A 17,649-nucleotide genomic window follows, 5' to 3' on the forward strand; every position below is an offset into this window, starting at 1 on the left:
CACCTCATTCATGACCGCAATTTTTGGTGGTGGTGGTAATGATCACATAGTGATGTGAGGGACACTCCTGGTTTAGTTATCTCTCCTGAGATCCTTCAAGGACAGACAGTGCTGGGGCTCCAGCATGCACAATATGCTCTCCAGCTCTTTCAGTTCTTCTTCCCAGTGTTATTTTGTTTGTTCGTTTTTTTGTTTTTGGTCACACCTGGTGATGCTTAGGAGTTCCTCCTGGCTAAGTGTTCAGAAATCACCCCTGGCTGTGGGGGACTATCTGGGACGCTGGGGGATTGAATTGCGGTCCGTCCTAGGTTAGTGCACGCAAGGCAAATGCCCCACTGACTGCGCCACCACTCCGGCCCCCAGTGTTTTTTTTGTTTTGTTGTACTATGTTTTTTGTTGGGTCACACCTGCCAGTGCTCAGGGGTTACTCCTGGCTCTATGCTCAGAAATTACTCCTGGCAGGCTTGGGGGACCATATGGGATGCTAGGATTCGAACCAATGACCTGCATGCAAGGCAAACGCCTTACCTCCATGCTGTCTCTCCGGCCCACAAGTCTGGAAGTTTTTTTTTTTTTTTTTGGCCACACCCGGCGGTGCTCAGGGGTTACTCCTGGCTGTCTGCTCAAAAATAGCTCCTGGCAGGCACGGGGGACCATATGGGACACCGGGATTTGAACCAACCACCTTTGGTCCTGGATCGGCTGCTTGCAAGGCAAACGCCGCTGTGCGCTGCTGTGCTATCTCTCCGGGCCCCAAGTCTGGAAGTTTTAAAGTGCTAATTTATTTGGAAATGTTTAGTTCAGTGCTTCTTTAATAGTGGGATGCCGCCCCCCCCTGGGGCACAAGGCTCCATAAAGGGGGCTGTGTTTGACAGCAAACACTGTCTTTTTTTTTTTTTTAACTATGGAACGCTTCACGAATTTGCATGTCATCCTTGCGCAGGGGCCATGCTAATCTTCTCTGTATCATTCCAATTTTAGTATATGTGCTGCCGAAGCGAGCACGCAAACACTGTCTTAACATAGATAAGCCCCATGTTTATGTCTCTGGAGCTGAGAGTTGCTGTGTCCTGCTTCAAACCCTTTTCGAAAAGCTATGCATTGCAAAATGTGCTCATTGTATCCATTAATCCAGATATCATCTCTGATTAAAAAAATCAGCTCAAATTATTTTATACATTTATGTTTTTCAGGTTAAAGTTTTGTTTGGGGGGGGTTCACACCCGGCAGTGCTCAGGGGTCACTCCTGGCTCTACACTAAGAAATCGCCCCCTGGCAGGCACGGGGGACCATATGGGATTCCGGGATTCGAACCACCTTCCTTCTGCATGGAAGGCAAATGCCTTACCTCCATGCTATCTCGCCGGCCCCCAAAGTTGTTTTTTTTTTTTAAATAAAAATACTATTTACAGTTGTGTGGGGGTCACGAAACTGTTTTCTTCTTTCTAGGGAGCATGACAGAAGATAATTGATCACTGGCTTAGTTGAAGATGATTTAGCCTAATCAAATATTGACCAAATTTTTATTTCTTTTTTTGCAACAGTTCTTGTGACTTCACCCCTGGGGATTTGGTGTGGGCCAAGATGGAGGGGTACCCCTGGTGGCCCTGCCTGGTCTACAACCACCCCTTCGACGGGACCTTCATCCGTGAGAAGGGGAAGAGGTCCAAGTCCGTCCGTGTCCACGTGCAGTTTTTTGATGACAGCCCAACAAGGGGCTGGGTCAGCAAAAGGATGTTAAAGCCCTACACAGGTGAGGGTCACAGTGGAGCACAGAAAGGGGGTGCAAGGAGGCCTGAAAGCTCATGGAGTTTGCTCAGAGATACCTGAGTCTTAATGGAGTGAGTGTGAAACTAAATGGAACTCCAGCCAGAGACCATCAGAGCTACCTCTACCTGAGGAAAGAATCCAATCCCACTACCTTGCAAGGTGGTGTGTGTATGAAATAGTAATTTTTGTCCTTGCAATTATGTGAAACTGTAAAGATGGAATAAAAACCTTCCTAGCTTAACCTTATTTATAATTTGGCCCAAAAGACCAAATTCCCTCCTTTTTTTTTTTTGTGGTTTTTGGGTCACACCTGGCAGTGCTCAGGGGTTATTCCTGGCTCTAGGCTCAGAAATTGCTCCTGGCAGGCACGGGGAACCAACCATATGGGACGCCGGGATTCGAACCGATGACCTCCTGCATGAAAGGCAAATGCCTTACCTCCATGCTATCCAAATTCCCTATTGAAAGGATTTAGCAGTTCCCACCTTGAAGATCCAAGTGTTCCAGCAGACAGGCAGGCCCCTTAGTAAGAGGAAGAGTAGCAGGGAGGACAGATAGGTGGATGTGGTCTGGCTCTCCAAAGTCTTATGTCTGAGGCATTCCTAATTTTCACTAGGGCCTTTTGGGACCTGCATGCCCTTTTCTGGAGTCCTGCAGTATTGGCCACAGAAGCCAGCAGTGCCCTGCCAGTCGCTGTCTGGACCTGTTTAGGGCCTTTTCTCTTGCACACAGATGTATGTTCTTCACTCCTGCCTCCTCACTCCAGCTCTGGGATATGGGGGTCTCAGCGGGGTGGGCGCAGCCAGCTCTGGGGCTTGCGGTTCGTGTTTAGGAACTGGGCTGGGCTGGTCTCAGGGAAGAACATTGACGTTCTGAATATGATGTGAGAGTTTATGCATGGAAAGGAACAGGAAATTTGGTTCTGACTTCATGAATTTGCTGTATGATCTTCAACAAAAGAAACGGTTTTTGTTAGCTTTTAGTTTTATTCTTGTTTCAAGTAAGAGACAGTACAAGGAGCTTGCCTAGCTTGCAGCTGGCTCTGTGTTGAGCCCTGTACCTCAGTACCCCCACTTTACCAGGTCATTAAGTGGTCCTGAGTGAACCAACATGTAAAGTAACTTTGAGATGAAATAGGGAATTTCAGTTTCGCTTCATTTTCCTTGGAAATTTCTTTGCACGGGCTTTTCATTTAAGTGTACTATTAAACACTTGTCATTCTTGTGCATTAGGGCAGGTGTTGAAGAATTAACTAACTCTCCAGTCAACAATCTATAAACATACATGCATATACACTTCCTTTAGGTTCAAAGTCTAAGGAAACCCAGAAAGGAGGTCATTTTTATAGTGCAAAGCCTGAGATACTCAGAGCAATGCAGCGTGCAGATGAAGCTTTGACTCAAGACAAGACGAAGAGGCTTGAACTGGCTGTGTGTGATGAGCCTTCGGAGCCAGAGGAAGAGGAGATGGAGGTGGGCACACGGGGATGGGATGAGGTGTATTCAAGTGATCCTCATTTTGTTTTTTTGATTTTTGTTTCTGCTTTTGGGCCACACCTGGCAGTGCTTAGGGTTTATTTCTGGTGGTGCTGGGAACCATATAGGATGTCTGGGATTGAATCCTGGTTTGCCTCCTGCAAGGAAACTGTCCTATCCATTGTGCTATCACTCTGGCCCCAATAATCCTTGTTTTATTGTCAACTTGCATGCAGACCCATATTTATTAGTTTCCCAAATTAGTTTAAGTAGAATTACTTGGCTACCTGTCCCCTTTATTTTTCCTAGAACACTGGGAATTGAATTCAGTGCTTTAAACATGTTAGCTCTACTGCTGAGCTACACCTCTGGACAGCCTGCTTGCTACTGTTTTGCGGGGAGGGGAAATTACACCTGGCGGTGCTCAGTGGTTACTTCTGGTTCTGTGCTTAGAAATTGCTCCTGGATGGGGCTGGCGAGGTGGCACTAGAGGTAAGGTGTCTGCCTTGCAAACGCTAGCCAAGGAAGGACCACAGTCAATCCCCCGATGTCCATATATGGTCCCCCCAAGCCAGGGGCGATTTCTGAGCACTTAGCCAGGAGTAACCCCTGAGCATCAAACTGGTGTGGCCCAAAAAAACAAAAACAAAAACAACAACAACAACAACAAAGAAATTGCTCCTGGCAAGCTCGGGGGACCATATGGGATGCCAGGAATCTAACCAAGTCCGTCTAGGGTTGGCTGCATGCAACGCAAATTTTTTTTTTTTTTTTTTTTTTTTTTTGGTTTTTGGGCCACACCCGGTAATGCTCAGGGGTTACTCCTGGCTATGCGCTCAGAAGTTACTCCTGGCTTGGGGGACCATATGGGACACCGGGGGATTGAACCGCGGTCCGTCCAAGGCTAGCACAGGCAAGGCAGGCACCTTACCTTTAGCGCCACCGCCCAAAAATTTTATATAGCACTAAAATTCTTTTTTTTTTTTTTTGGTTTTTTGGCCACACCCGTTTGATGCTCAGGGGTTACTCCTGGCTAAGCGCTCAGAAATTGCCCCTGGCTTGGGGGGACCATATGGGACGCTGGGGGATCGAACCGTGGTCCTGATCCTTGGCTAGCGCTTGCAAGGCAGACACCTTACCTCTAGCGCCACCTCACCAGCCCCGCAACGCAAATTTTTGCCTTAACGCTGTGCTGTCTCTCCGGCCCCTCAGGAGTTAGTCCTGACAGGCTCAGGGGACCTTATGGGATCCCAGGTCTGTCGGGATTGTTCACATGCAAGGCAAATACCCTACCGCTGTGCTATCATGCCAGCTTCGATAATCTGTTTTTAATTGTATTTTCATTATTTTAAAACTTTATATTGATTTGATTTATTGATTGGTTTTTTTGGGCCACACCTAGTGGCAAGCAGGGGTTACTTCTGGCTCTGCACTCAGAAATGGGCTTGGGGGCCCATGTGGGATTCTGGGAATAGAACTGGGTCCCTCCTGGGCCAGCCACATGGAAGGCAAATGCCCTACCGCTGTGCTATCTCTCTGGCCCCTAATTGTTTTTTATGTTATTTTGTTTTTTTTGGGTCATACCTATCGGTGCTTAGGGTTGCTGGGATTCGAACCGCCGTCCATGCTGGTCCATACTGGCTTGGCTGCATGCAAGGCAAATGCCCTACTGCTATGCTATCTCTTCAGCACCCCTCCCCCAAATTGGTTTTTTTTTTTTTTTTTTTTTGGTTTTTGGGCCACACCAGCGGTGCTCAGGGGTTACTCCTGGCTGTCTGCTCAGAAATAGCTCCTGGCAGGCACGGGGGACCATATGGGACACCGGGATTCGAACCAACCACCTTTGGTCCTGGATCGGCTGCTTACAAGGCAAATGCCGGTGTACTATCTCTCCAGGCCCTCCAAATTGTATTTTTAATTAGGTTTAGAAGCAGAATATAAAACAGGGAGCTTTACCCAAGAAATCACAGCGGGATTGTGAGAGAGGAGCTGGGGCATTATAAAATGGGAATATATTCAAGCATGTCTGTTTCGAAGAGGAGGGAAGGAAACAGATTGTTTTATTTTATTTTTTATTTTTTTTATTATTATTATTATTATTATTATTATTTTTTTTTGTGGTTTTTGGGTCACACTCGGCAGTGCTCAGGGGTTATTCCTGACTCCAGGCTCAGAAATTGCTCCTGGCAGGCACGGGGGACCATATGGGACGCCGGGATTCGAACCGATGACCTGCATGAAAGGCAATGCCTTACCTCCATGCTATCTCCTGCCCCAGATTATTTTATTTTATATAAGTTCCAGGGATTTAGAACAGGTCTCAGTATGCAAGGACAGAACCCTGATAAAAGAATTTTTTTTAAAGAACTTCTTTTTTTTTTTCTTCTTGTTTTTTGGGCCACACCTGGCGTTGCTCAGGGGTTACTCCTGGCTCTCTGCTCAGAAATAGCTCCTGGCAGGCACAGGGGACCATATGGGACACCAGGATTCGAACCAACCACCTTAGGTCCTGGATCGGCTGCTTGCAAGGCAAATACCGCTGTGCTATCTCTCCGGGTCCAGAACTTCTTAATCTTGTAGTGTGATACATGTTGCAATGTTCTAGGAAACAGAAATTTATATTCTTTGAGAAAGGGGAGTTTCTCATTTCGGGAGGTGGATTCCCCCCCTTCATATATGAAGTCTTGGCATGCTGAGATATTTCATGGATTACATTTTCCAAGTTTTGCCTTGTTTCAAAATGTTCCTTTGTTGCTCCAGGTGGGTACGTCTGATAAAAGTGAGGGTAACGGGCTGGAGAGTGAGGAGGAAACGCAGCCCAAAATGGAAGGGATCCGGAGGAGTAGCCGTCAGTTCAAGAAACTGAGGGTTTTTTCCGACTCGGAGAGTGATACAGGTGGCTCTGACGTGGAGTTCAAGCCAGACATCAAGGAGGAACGCAGCAGTGACGGGATGAGTGACGGTGCTGGCGACAGCGAGATCGAAGATCTGGAGAGTCCAATCAAAGCTGCTCCCAAGCGGAAGAGGGCAGGGACCGGAAATGGCTCCATTAAGAGGAAGAACTCCAAGAAGGATGCCAATCGAACCTCGGGCATTTTATCAGAAACCAAGAGCGCTTTGAGTGGTTTCTCGGTGCCCAGTAGTGTTTCGGAACCCAGTGCCCCTGTTGGTGAGGATAGTGGTCAGCTGACTGTCTGGTATCATGAGACGTTAGAGTGGCTTAAGAAGGATAAGAGAAGGGACATGCACAGGAGGTGGCCCGACCACCCTGATTTTGATGCGTCTACTCTCTACGTGCCTGAGGATTTCCTCAATTCTTGCACCCCTGGCATGAGGAAGTGGTGGCAGATCAAAGCCCAGAATTTTGATCTTGTCATATTTTATAAGGTAGGGAAGTTTTATGAGCTGTATCACATGGATGCTCTCATTGGGGTCAGTGAACTGGGGCTGGTATTCATGAAGGGCATCTGGGCCCATTCGGGCTTCCCTGAAATTGCCTTTGGCCGGTATTCAGACTCGTTGGTGCAGAAGGGCTATAAAGTTGCACGTGTGGAGCAGACCGAAACCCCGGAGATGATGGAGGCCCGATGTCGAAAGATGGCACATATCTCCAAGCATGACCGAGTGGTGAGGAGGGAGATCTGTAGGGTCATCACCAAGGGGACGCAGACTTACAGTGTTCTGGAAGGAGACCCATCGGAGAACTACAGTAAGTATCTGCTCAGTATTAAAGAGAAGGAGGGCGATCTTTCGGGCCACACGCGTGAGTACGGAGTGTGCTTTGTTGAGGCCTCGCTGGGAAAATTCTTCATCGGCCAGTTTTCTGACGACCGTCACTGTTCTCGGTTCCGGACGCTTGTGGCCCACTATCCCCCAGTCCAGGTCTTGTTTGAGAAGGGGAACCTCTCACTGGAAACCAAGACGATTCTGAAGGGCCTGCTGGCTCCCTCCCTCCAGGAAGGTCTGGCACCAGGCTCCCAGTTCTGGGATGCAGCCAAGACCCTGCGGACTCTACTTGAGGAAGGCTATTTTTCAGAACAATCAGGCCAGGATGGTGGGGCGATGTTCCCTGAGGTGCTGAAAGGAATGACCTCAGAGTCTGACGTTATTGGCCTGACACCAGCAGACAAGAGTGCGTTGGCCCTCTCTGCTCTTGGTGGTTGTGTCTTTTACCTCAAAAAATGCCTTATCGATCAGGAACTCTTATCCATGGCTAATTTTGAAGAGTATGTTCCCCTGGATTCGGACATGATCAGTGCTAACAAACCTAGCGCTGTCTTTGCTCGAACCAATCAACGAATGGTGCTAGATGCTGTGACATTGAATAACTTAGAAATTTTTATGAATGGAACAGATGGTTCCACTGAGGGGACCCTCTTGTCGAAGGTTGATACGTGCCACACCCCATTTGGCAAGCGGCTTTTAAAACAGTGGCTGTGCGCCCCGCTCTGTAGCCCTTGGGCCATCAATGACCGTCTAGATGCTATAGAGGATCTCATGGAAGTGCCTGACAAAGTCTCAGAGGTGGTGGAGCTTCTCAAGAAGCTTCCAGACCTGGAGAGGCTGCTGAGTAAAATTCATACTGTTGGGTCTCCCCTCAAGAACCAGAATCACCCCGATAGCCGGGCTATAATGTATGAGGAGACAACATACAGCAAAAAAAAGATCATTGATTTTCTTTCTGCCCTGGAAGGCTTCAAGAGCGTATGTAAAATTATTGAGATCATGGAGGATAGCATTGATGACTTCAGATCTAAAATTCTTAAACAGATCATTACTCTGCAGACAAAAAGCCCCAAGGGCCGGTTTCCTGATTTATCTCTAGAACTGAACCGCTGGGATACCGCCTTTGACCATGAAAAGGCCCGAAGGACTGGGCTGATTACTCCCAAAGCAGGATTTGACTCGGATTATGACCAGGCTCTTGCAGACATTAAAGAAAATGAACAGAGCCTCCTAGACTACTTGGAGAAACAGCGCGTCAGAATCGGTTGTCGGTCCATAGTCTACTGGGGGATCGGTAGGAATCGCTACCAGTTAGAAATTCCAGAGACTTTCGCCAACCGGAATTTGCCAGAAGAGTATGAGTTGAAATCTACCAAGAAAGGCTGTAAGAGATACTGGACAAAGACCATCGAAAATAAACTGGCTAATCTGATGAATGCTGAGGAGCGCAGGGATGTGTCACTCAAGGACTGCATGCGGCGTCTCTTCTATAACTTTGACAAGAACCACAAGGATTGGCAGGCGGCTGTGGAGTGCATTGCAGTACTGGGTAAGACTTCCTCATCCCAGGGCCTACCCAGACCTGTCAACACTGACAAGTGGATAGGATTTAGCCCTGTAACTATGCTGAATCTAGTATTTGGCCCAGCAGGACATTGATTGCAAGTTTCCACACTGGCTCTGCTCATTACCACTCCTGGTGGCACTGGAATTTGAACCTGCTGTGAGCAAGGCAAGCACCCTGCCTGTTTTGTGGTCCCTTTGGGAATTTTTGCTTTTAGGCCACGCCTGGTTTAAGGGTGGCTCTTTGCTGCTCTTTTTTAACCCTTCTCTTTCTTTAGTTTAATTTTTGGGCCACATCAGGCTGTATTCAGGGCTTATTCCTGGTCCTCTGCTCAAAGATCACTTCTGGAGGGCTGGCGATCAAATATGGATTGGCTTGTGCAAGGAACCAAGGGTCCTCAAACTCTTTAAATAGGGAACCAAGTCTCTGTCCCAAAAAAAGAAAAAAAAGGAATATAATATTTAAAATGAACAAGGGGCTGGAGCGATAGCACAGCACAGTAGGGCGTTTGCTTTGCATGCAGTGACCCGGGAGGGACCCGCGTTTGATTCTGGGCATCCCTTATGGTCCCCTGAGCCTGTGAGGGGTGATATATGAGCGCAGAGCCAGGAGTAACCTGACCGCCGCCGGGTGTGGCCCCAAAAACAAAAAAATGAACAAAGTTAAATTTACCAGTATTTCCATGGGATCTCTGGGCTTGTTTTTGGCGGGCCATAGTTTGAGAACCCCTGCTCGAAACATAAGAGTTGAGAAACAGGAGGGGAGTTAGTGTATTGAACTGGGGCAACTAAGGCCATAGGCCAATAATCCAGCCCCACTGGGCTTTATCCTGTAATCTCTGGCTTGCCCAAAACTTTTTTTTCTGGGCCACACCCATTTGATGCTCAGGGGTTACTCCTGGCTAAGTGCTCAGAAATTGCCCCTGGCTTGAGGGGACCATCTGGGACGCCAGGGGATCGAACCTCGGTCCTTCCTTGGCTAGTGCTTGCAAGGCAGACACCTTACCTCTAGCACCACCTCGCTGGCCCCTGCCCCAAACTTCTTTTCATTTAAATTTTTTTTTTTTTTTGTTTTTGGGCCACACCCGGCTGTGCTCGGGTTACTCCTGGCTGTCTGCTCAGAAATAGCTCCTGGCAGGCACGGGGGACCATATGGGACACCGGGATTCGAACCAACCACCTTTGGTCCTGGATCGGTGTTGCTGTGCTATCTCTCCGGGCCCTCATTTGAATTTTAATCTTTGAAGCATTCCAAGATTCAGGTGGTTTGAATTCAGGTAATTCAAAGTATTCTCTTAGCCCTAATTTTCATCCCTCTTAGTCCTAGTTTGTGTATTTGTAATTTGGTAGCTATTGTTTTTTTTTTTCAACACCACAGCTAGGCCAGGACCAGAGTCCTGTAGTAGAGTGCTCGACTTTGCCAGTGCCATTCCCAGTGGCTCTGGGTTCTCCCCGTACTCATCCCCCTTCATTCCCCATATCCCTCCCATGGCCAGTGTAGTAAAGGTTTTAGTTTTTAGATTGAACACACATTTCTTCCCCCTCCTTCCCTTTTCACTATTTTGGGTGTGTCATACCTGGCAGTGCCAGGGACTGAAACCAGGATTGGCTTTGTGCCAGACTGGCCCCACCTGCATAGCTCTCTTGTCCGGACATCTCTTTCTTGTGGATTGAACTTTCACTTAGTTTTGTTTTGTTTTTGGGTCACACCCAGCAGCACTCAGGGTTTACTCCTGGCAGGCTCAGGGGACCATATGGGGTGCCGGGATTTGAACCACTGACTTTCTGCATGCAAGGCAAACACCTTACCTACTACATGCTATCTCTCCGGCCCCAAACTTGCACAAACTTGCACTCCTTAAGCAGGACTTTGTAAGAATATTCAGCTTCTAGGCTAAGTAGTGAATACAGGGTAATATGTTTGATTTTTTTTGTTTATTTTTTTGGTGGTGGTGGTGGGGGGTCAGACCAGGCACTGGTCAGGGGTTACTCCTGGTTCTATGCTCAGAAATCGCTTGGGGGTCCAGGATTCGAACCACTGTCGGTCCTGGCTGTGTGCAAGGCAAAACACCTTACCACTGTGCTATCACTCTGGCCATATGGGTTAATACAGGGTTAATATGGAGAGAACTTCGTATTTAACCAATTAATACAGATTGGTTTTCTTTTTTTAAGCTTCCCCTTGTTTTTTTCCTCTTTAGATGTTAGAAAATTGTTTAGATTAAGATTCTCAATTTCACTTAAAAGTGCTAGAAAGAATACAGTTTATGTGACATGAGTTAACTGTTATGTTATAAAACAATTTGGTCCATACTTGACGTACCTCAGAACTCACAAAGCCTTAATTTAAACCTTCTCTCTTTAACAGATGTCTTACTGTGCCTGGCTAACTACAGCCGAGGGGGTGACGGTCCTATGTGTCGCCCAGTGCTTCTCTTGCCGGGAGAACACGCGCCCCCTTTCTTAGACCTTAAAGGAGCACGTCATCCCTGCATCACAAAGACTTTTTTTGGAGATGACTTTATCCCTAATGATATTCAAATAGGCTGTGATGAAGAGGAGGAAAGCAGTAAAGCATTTTGTGTGCTGGTTACTGGACCAAATATGGGGGGCAAGTCTACACTGATGAGACAGGTAAACTGAACTATGGAAGGTTTTGTTACAGGAGGTGATTTATCACTGTGAAGAGTGAGTTAACTGTTTCAGGTAGCCTTCTCAAGTCAGTTAGTGAAGTTGAGTGCCTGCACGTGCCAAAGGGCTGGGAGGTTTCAGGTCTTGATTGGCTACTCTTGGGGTGGGACGTGATGGGGCATTCGAACCGGCTTCACACATGCAAGAGAAGTAGTGTTCGTGGTGTCTGGCCAGGACCTATGAGATATACTCAAATGAGAATCCATTACCTCTGAAGGCAGATGTAAATCATGCAGATCTCTTCTTTAAATTAAGGTTCTCATGTAGGAATGCTAAAAAAACTGGCAACAAATTAGATAGGAAAGCCCAAAACTCCATAAAACAGCCGCTATTAAGAACTGCTTTTATGGCCGATGATATTTGTCTTTCCTCGCTACAAGGGATCAAAAGGATTGCCAGGGGAAATGGGACAGATGCTTTGGTCATGGTACAGTAAATCGCTAAGCTTGACAACCCAGGAGCAGAATATATCTGCCCATTTTAGAAGTTTCCAGTTGTATACATGTCGTAGTGGGCAACTCTGGAGTTGCTTTGAGTTCATTGAAATCCAACATCATTTCAGAAAGATGTTTGTGAACTATTAAAGTTTTTTTTCAATACCATGCCAGTTCTTTTCCTTCCTTCCTAGGCTGGTCTCTTGGCTGTGATGGCTCAGATGGGTTGTTACGTACCTGCTGAAATGTGTAGGCTAACACCAATTGATAGAATATTCACCAGACTTGGTGCCTCAGACAGAATAATGTCAGGTGAGATTTTATTTTCATCTTTCGTGATAAATAACTGCAGATTGGCATATAGCAAATAAAGTCTGGTGCTAGGCTTTCAGATATTTTTGAAACACCTGAGAATTCTTTAATGCCTTTAAGTTACATGAGAATGATAATCTAAAATTCTTAAATTTGCCCATTCCTGTTTAGGTGAAAGTACATTCTTTGTTGAATTGAGTGAGACAGCCAGTATACTTACACATGCAACAGTCCATTCTTTGGTGCTTGTGGATGAATTAGGTAAGAAATTCAAGTTTCCATTTGAAGGCTCTCTTATTTTCTATTTTCTTATTTTAGAGCCCAGATGCTCTCACTTTTATAGATATAAAACATTTCTTTTTGTTCCCAGTTTCTGGGCCACACCTGGCAATGCTAAGGGTCTGCACCCAGGAATTACCCCTGGCACTGTTTGGGAGGACCATATAGAATGCCCGGGATCAAAACAGTTGGCTGCATGCGAGGCTCTGCCTGCCTCTCCAGCCCCAGCACTGGGCAGTATATGTGCACATTTACCACCCTAAGCCACTTTGGGGATTCGCCCATGGGACTGTGGGAGGGAATGAGCCAGGACTGTATCTATCTCTTGGGCCTCACACTTTCTGAAGACGCATTTCTACCTTCACCCTTTTTGGGGAAGGGGTTTGGCCACATCCAGCAGTGCTCAGGTTACTACTGGTGGCGCTCTGGGGAGCCGGGATTGCTCCCCAGATACTGGATTCCTGGGAATCAAATCCCTCCATACTCTACCCCTGGTACTTGCTTTTCTAAGTGATTCTTATTTACAGAACTAGTGTGCTGGGGGTCGAGGGCGGATGAGGCATCTTATGTTTTTGGATCATACTCAGCAGCTCTCGGGCTACTCCTGGCTGTAGGGACCATATGGGATGCCGGGATTCGAACCACGTCCTCAAACACCCTATCTCCATGCCCCAAGGCATCTTATATCTTTACGCATTTTATTTTGTTTTTGGTTCTGCGTGCTCAGAAATCACCAGGCAGGCTCGGGGGGACCCTATGGGATCCTGGGGATCGAGACCTGGGTTTGTCCCAGGTCGGCCACGTGCAAGGCAATGCCCTACCACTGTGCTGTAGCTTCGGCACCCCCCTCATTTTTGGTTTATGCATCTTTGACTTTCAGGAAGAGGGACTGCCACATTTGATGGGACAGCAATAGCAAATGCCGTTGTTAAAGAACTTGCTGAGAATATCAAGTGTCGCACGTTATTTTCTACCCACTACCACTCGTTAGTTGGAGAATACTCTCAGAATGTCGCAGTTCGCCTTGGACACATGGTAGGTGTCTTTAAAGAGCCAGGTGTGCTTGCACTGCTACAAACGCTTCTAAGGTTCTAAGGTACTTGTTCTTTTGTAGGCTTGCATGGTAGAAAACGAATGTGAAGATCCCAGCCAGGAGACCATCACCTTCCTCTATAAATTCATCAAAGGAGCTTGTCCTAAAAGTTATGGCTTTAATGCAGCAAGATTGGCTAATCTTCCAGAGGAGATTATTCAAAAGGGACACAGAAAAGCAAGAGAATTCGAGAAGATGACTCAGTCACTGCGGTTATTTCGGTAATTATGATCATTCCATGTAGTTGGAATTTTAGAGGGTTACTTTTAGCGCAGCAATAAGACTAAAAATTTTGTTTTTGAATTTTAAGGGAATTTTGTCTTGCTAGTGAAAGATCCACTCTCGATGCTGACTCTCTCCATAAGCTGGTGACTTTGATGGAACCATAAACTGCATTGGAAGCTTTTGACAAAGGTGGTAAATTCAGACAACATTATGATCTAATAAACTTTATTTTTAAAAAATGACCATCTTTTCCACTTTGTTTCTAGGAAATTAAATCCTTTTAATTGTTATCTACCTTCTACATAATGGTTATTGAGTACTCCACAATATATTAAGTCTAGATGTTATGGTACATGCATACACTTTCAGGCTGTTTATACCCAACTGTCACCAATACACATAAATGGGGAGGGGCTATGAAACTGTATAGGGCTGTATATATACTTGTCTCAGCTTAATGCAGGAAACTTAATTTCCAGCAGTTTGTCTAAACTGTTCAAAAAAAAACTATGAACAGAGTTCAAATACAGGACTGTTTTGAAGAGACTTTCTAAAGTGTACTTTTAAAACATGGTAGTTTCTTACCTTTCACAAAACTGAGTTACAAGAATACTTTTGTTTTACAGTGTATCCCTTCCTAGGAAGTCTCATTAAAACACTCACTTTTTCTAGGGGTGAATTTGAATGCTGCACAGGGAAGGGAAGGAAATAATAGTCTTAACTTTTCTTAAAGGATACCAGAAACATTGCTGGATATAATTTAAGATTAGTGTTTTCTCTTTCATAGAAAGAACGTACATACTGGGACATGAGTACAGTTTACAGCAAGTCTAGGTGTGCTAACAAAACAGGGCACATTCAAGTACAATAAGATTTTGCTTGAAATTAAAAACAAACTACATGAGATTAAAGCATTAAAATCATATTTTTCAATCTGAATACATGTTAAAAAAAGCAGAAGTGCTAGCTCACATTTTTACCATATTACAAAAGCAATTGGTACCCATGTCCTCAAAGGCAGCAGCAAAGCTGCTTGTCTATGGAAGATGCTACTGCAAACTGGACTGCATTCAATGCTAGTTGTAGAAACACCACTTTTTTCAGAAGTTGGTATCTACAAAATTGCAGCTTATTTTCCTTCACTCTGTCTCCATCAAAAGTCTTTACACAGTAATGCTAAAACACCCAGCTTTGAGATCCTGAGTCAATATATTGCCACTTTCTTTTTGGTAGCTTGAGCTTCATAGTGTCAACTGACCTTGTATATCCATTTTTAATACAGTCTCTTTCTGTAGCATGGGCAAATATTTTAAGTCTTCTTCAAAAAAGGTTTTAAGTTATGATGTTAGGATGGCAGGATTTTTTTTCGTTAGGGAAGGAATTCAGTTGTGCTGCAATGTATTAGATTCTATAGGTGGAGCAGAGTCATAGAGTGTGTCTGTATCGTGTGTTGGCTCACCGGCTAATGTACAAGGGTTAGACAATGTTCCAGCACCACAGTCACAGAAAAACCTAAAGTGAAATGAAAACCCAAACGTTAGGAAAGTGAGATGTGAGAACTGGGCAGTAGAGCAAGCAAGGATGTTACATACCTATCGTGTCTGATAAACTCTACATCATGTCCCTGATGGCACTTCTTAATGCAGTTCACACAAATGGCATTTCGATCTGTGGTGTTACAAGTGTGACATCTAAAAAGCAAAAGCTTACATTATTGTTCTTGAACGTTGTTACTTGAGCCAATATACTGTCTTTATGTTATGTATCCGCCCTTTGGCTTAAAAGGGGCTGGAGGATAGATAGCACAGTGGCTAAGGCATCTGCCTTGCACATGGCCAACCTGGGACAAACACAGGTTCAATCTCTGGCATCCCACATGGTCCCCTGAGCCTGCCAGCCTCCCTCCCCTCCCCCCAAAAAGCTTAACAAAGAAAAGGGGCCCACGGCAAAATTTTTTATGGCTATAGTCTGGATTCTGAAGAGGAATTTTAGAGGGCAGTGCAGTATAGATAGGCAAGCCTGACAGCTTTTTAAATAGTTGAGAACAAGGAAAACACCAATTGACAGGTTTTTTTTTTTGGGGGGGGGGGAGGGGGGAGATTATATTCGGCAGTGCTGGCTCTATGCTCAGAAATGGCTGGGGGGGGACCCATATGGGATGCTGAGATTCGAACCACCATTGGTCCTGGGTTGGCTGCGTGCAAGGCAAATGCCCTACCACTGTGCTATCTCTCCAGCCCCTGACAGGATTTTTATCATGGGAACAATGGCCAAGAGTTTATATAGAGTGCTAGGTTTGACAATTTACAAGAAGCAAGCAAGTCACCCATTTAAGACTTATAAATAATTTAGAAATATACCTGTAGAAATCATGCATGGGATAGCTGGTATAACTTGATATTTTATATAAACATTGACCTCTACTAACAGCCTTTTCTATGGCATCTTGATTGTTCATTATTTTGTTATCTGTAATAGAAGAAAGTAAAATTCTAGAGGATGCAGACAGAAAGACTACTGATAAACACCCTCCCCACCAAAAGTTAAGAAGGGATGATACTCCTGATGCAAGGTTACGAACTTGGAACTAAAGCAAAGTTACTGACAGCTTGTGGCTTAATATCTTCGTTTTATTTCATACAGAGGCAACACAAATGCCAACATACCTTTCATTGTCACATTAACGCCAGATGCTAAAAATAAGCCTCCAAACCGGTTGTTAAAAATCTGATTGCCTTCTAGTGTTGCAGTTGCATGATTTGTGATTTCAATACCTGAAGTAAAAAGTAGATGCATCACTTAATTTTTTTATCCAAAGTGCATTGGCTTCTTTAACCAGCCATTAAAAAGGTGTAGATTTAAAATCATTAGTGGGGGATTGGAGAGAGAGCACAGTGGTGAGTCGTTTTTGCATGCGGCTGACCCAGGAGGAACCCAGTTCGATTCCGGCATCCCATTATGGTCCCCTAGCCAGCCAGAGCAATTTGAGTGGCCCCCAAACCAATCAACACTATTGTTAACACTAAAATATGCTGACTATCTTTGTTCATACATGCAATGATGAAACTTGTATTTTTCTGTTAATGGAATTAAATCTTTGGTTTGTTTTTGTTGGCACTCATTTTACTCCTGCCTCTGCGCTCAGAAATCGCCCCTGGCAGGCTTAGAGGATTAAATGGAATGCCGGGAATGGAATCATCACCACTGGTGCTGGGTTGGCTGCCTGCAAGGCAAATGCCCTACCGCTGTGCTCTCTCTCCAGGCCCCGCATTTAAATATTCCTTTGCAGTTTCTAAGAAGATAGTTCCCTGGAACATGTTCAGACAGCGGCTAGTGTGCATGAAAAATGGAATTAAATATAATGCTTTGAACTGACAAAACACTGAACAATACATATGCCATCTTCCTGAATTTTTTTTTTGGGTCATGCCCGGATGCGCTCAGGGCTCGACACACAGCTGGCAGGCATATGGGATGCGAACCACCGTCCTTCTACATGAAAGGCGAACACCTTACCTCCATGCTATCTCTCTAGCCCCAGATTTTTTTTTTTTTTACAAAAGCTGTTTTGAGGACAGAGTAACAAATTATGTGAACTCCCAGTACTGTGTAATTCTGAAAGCAGTATTTTGACTACTGCAGCAGACATTGCACACCTTTAGTTACGAGCAACAGAAAACAGGCACAGATCACCTTCAATGTAACAGGTAACAAGAAGCTACAAACCTGCAGCAAATCCATCAAATATTCTGTTTTTCCTTAAGACTGGATGACTATTAGTACTGATGAGAACGCCTGCTTGAGCATTCCTGAAAATATCATTTTCTTCAAGAAGACCTAGAAGGAAGTATTTTCTAAGATTAAATAAAGCTAATGCACATAATGAATTGTAGTAGCTTTTGGTGTAGTATTTAGTTTTTATTTCCAGATTGGCTTCTTGTCAACTGTTAATGTCGTGTTTGATGAGTCGAGCACTTTGAAATTTCACTCCCTCACATACTGCTTCTCAATACACGTGGCCCAATTGCCTCTGGTTTCTCTTCTAGTTCATTCAGGCAACGTTTTGCACTTTGACGTTCCC

General features: G+C 45.2%; 2 protein-coding genes and 1 non-coding gene across 4 annotated transcripts in view; 1 reads left to right on the plus strand and 2 right to left on the minus strand.

Moving 5' to 3' along the window:
• Nucleotides 1-898: 898 nt before the first annotated feature.
• On the minus strand, nt 899-1,005 carry LOC126025086 (U6 spliceosomal RNA). The gene has a single exon (XR_007501133.1). It is a non-coding gene; the product is annotated as a U6 spliceosomal RNA (small nuclear RNA).
• A 546-nt stretch (nt 1,006-1,551) lies between these two features.
• MSH6 (mutS homolog 6) lies at nt 1,552-13,810 on the plus strand. 2 transcript variants are annotated; one of them, XM_049784337.1, is made up of 9 exons: nt 1,552-1,753; nt 3,076-3,242; nt 6,006-8,520; nt 10,903-11,168; nt 11,854-11,971; nt 12,143-12,232; nt 13,131-13,285; nt 13,365-13,564; nt 13,654-13,810. In XM_049784337.1, exons 1-9 carry the CDS (start codon nt 1,585-1,587, stop codon nt 13,730-13,732), a joined length of 3,759 nt encoding a protein of 1,252 aa, XP_049640294.1. In that variant the 5' UTR covers nt 1,552-1,584; the 3' UTR covers nt 13,733-13,810. The 2 variants fall into 2 exon arrangements, with proteins under 2 accessions (XP_049640294.1, XP_049640295.1); XM_049784338.1 differs by lacking the exon at nt 13,654-13,810 and having other exon boundaries at nt 1,569-1,753; nt 13,378-13,542.
• Nucleotides 13,777-17,649, minus strand: part of FBXO11 (F-box protein 11) — an 81,993-nt gene continuing 78,120 nt past the window's right edge. The window contains exons 19-23 of the mRNA XM_049784340.1: nt 17,295-17,405; nt 16,235-16,342; nt 15,929-16,037; nt 15,161-15,259; nt 13,777-15,080 (exon numbers count right to left, since the gene is read on the minus strand). Coding sequence (XP_049640297.1) covers nt 14,951-15,080; nt 15,161-15,259; nt 15,929-16,037; nt 16,235-16,342; nt 17,295-17,405 — 557 coding nt within the window. The 3' untranslated portion in view covers nt 13,777-14,950. The remainder of the gene's footprint in view (nt 15,081-15,160; nt 15,260-15,928; nt 16,038-16,234; nt 16,343-17,294; nt 17,406-17,649) is intronic.

Source organism: Suncus etruscus, chromosome 12 (genome assembly GCF_024139225.1).
Source record: "Suncus etruscus isolate mSunEtr1 chromosome 12, mSunEtr1.pri.cur, whole genome shotgun sequence".
Lineage (NCBI taxonomy): Eukaryota > Metazoa > Chordata > Mammalia > Eulipotyphla > Soricidae > Suncus > Suncus etruscus.

Excerpts from the sequence above, each read along its gene's own strand:
- MSH6 (XM_049784337.1), top strand. The coding sequence starts at position 1,585 with ATGGAGGGGTACCCCTGGTGGCCCTGCCTGGTCTACAACCACCCCTTC. Across the intron at positions 8,521-10,902 it reads GGAGTGCATTGCAGTACTGG|ATGTCTTACTGTGCCTGGCT; the intron begins GTAAGACTTCCT and ends TCTCTTTAACAG. Across the intron at positions 13,286-13,364 it reads CAGTTCGCCTTGGACACATG|GCTTGCATGGTAGAAAACGA; the intron begins GTAGGTGTCTTT and ends GTTCTTTTGTAG.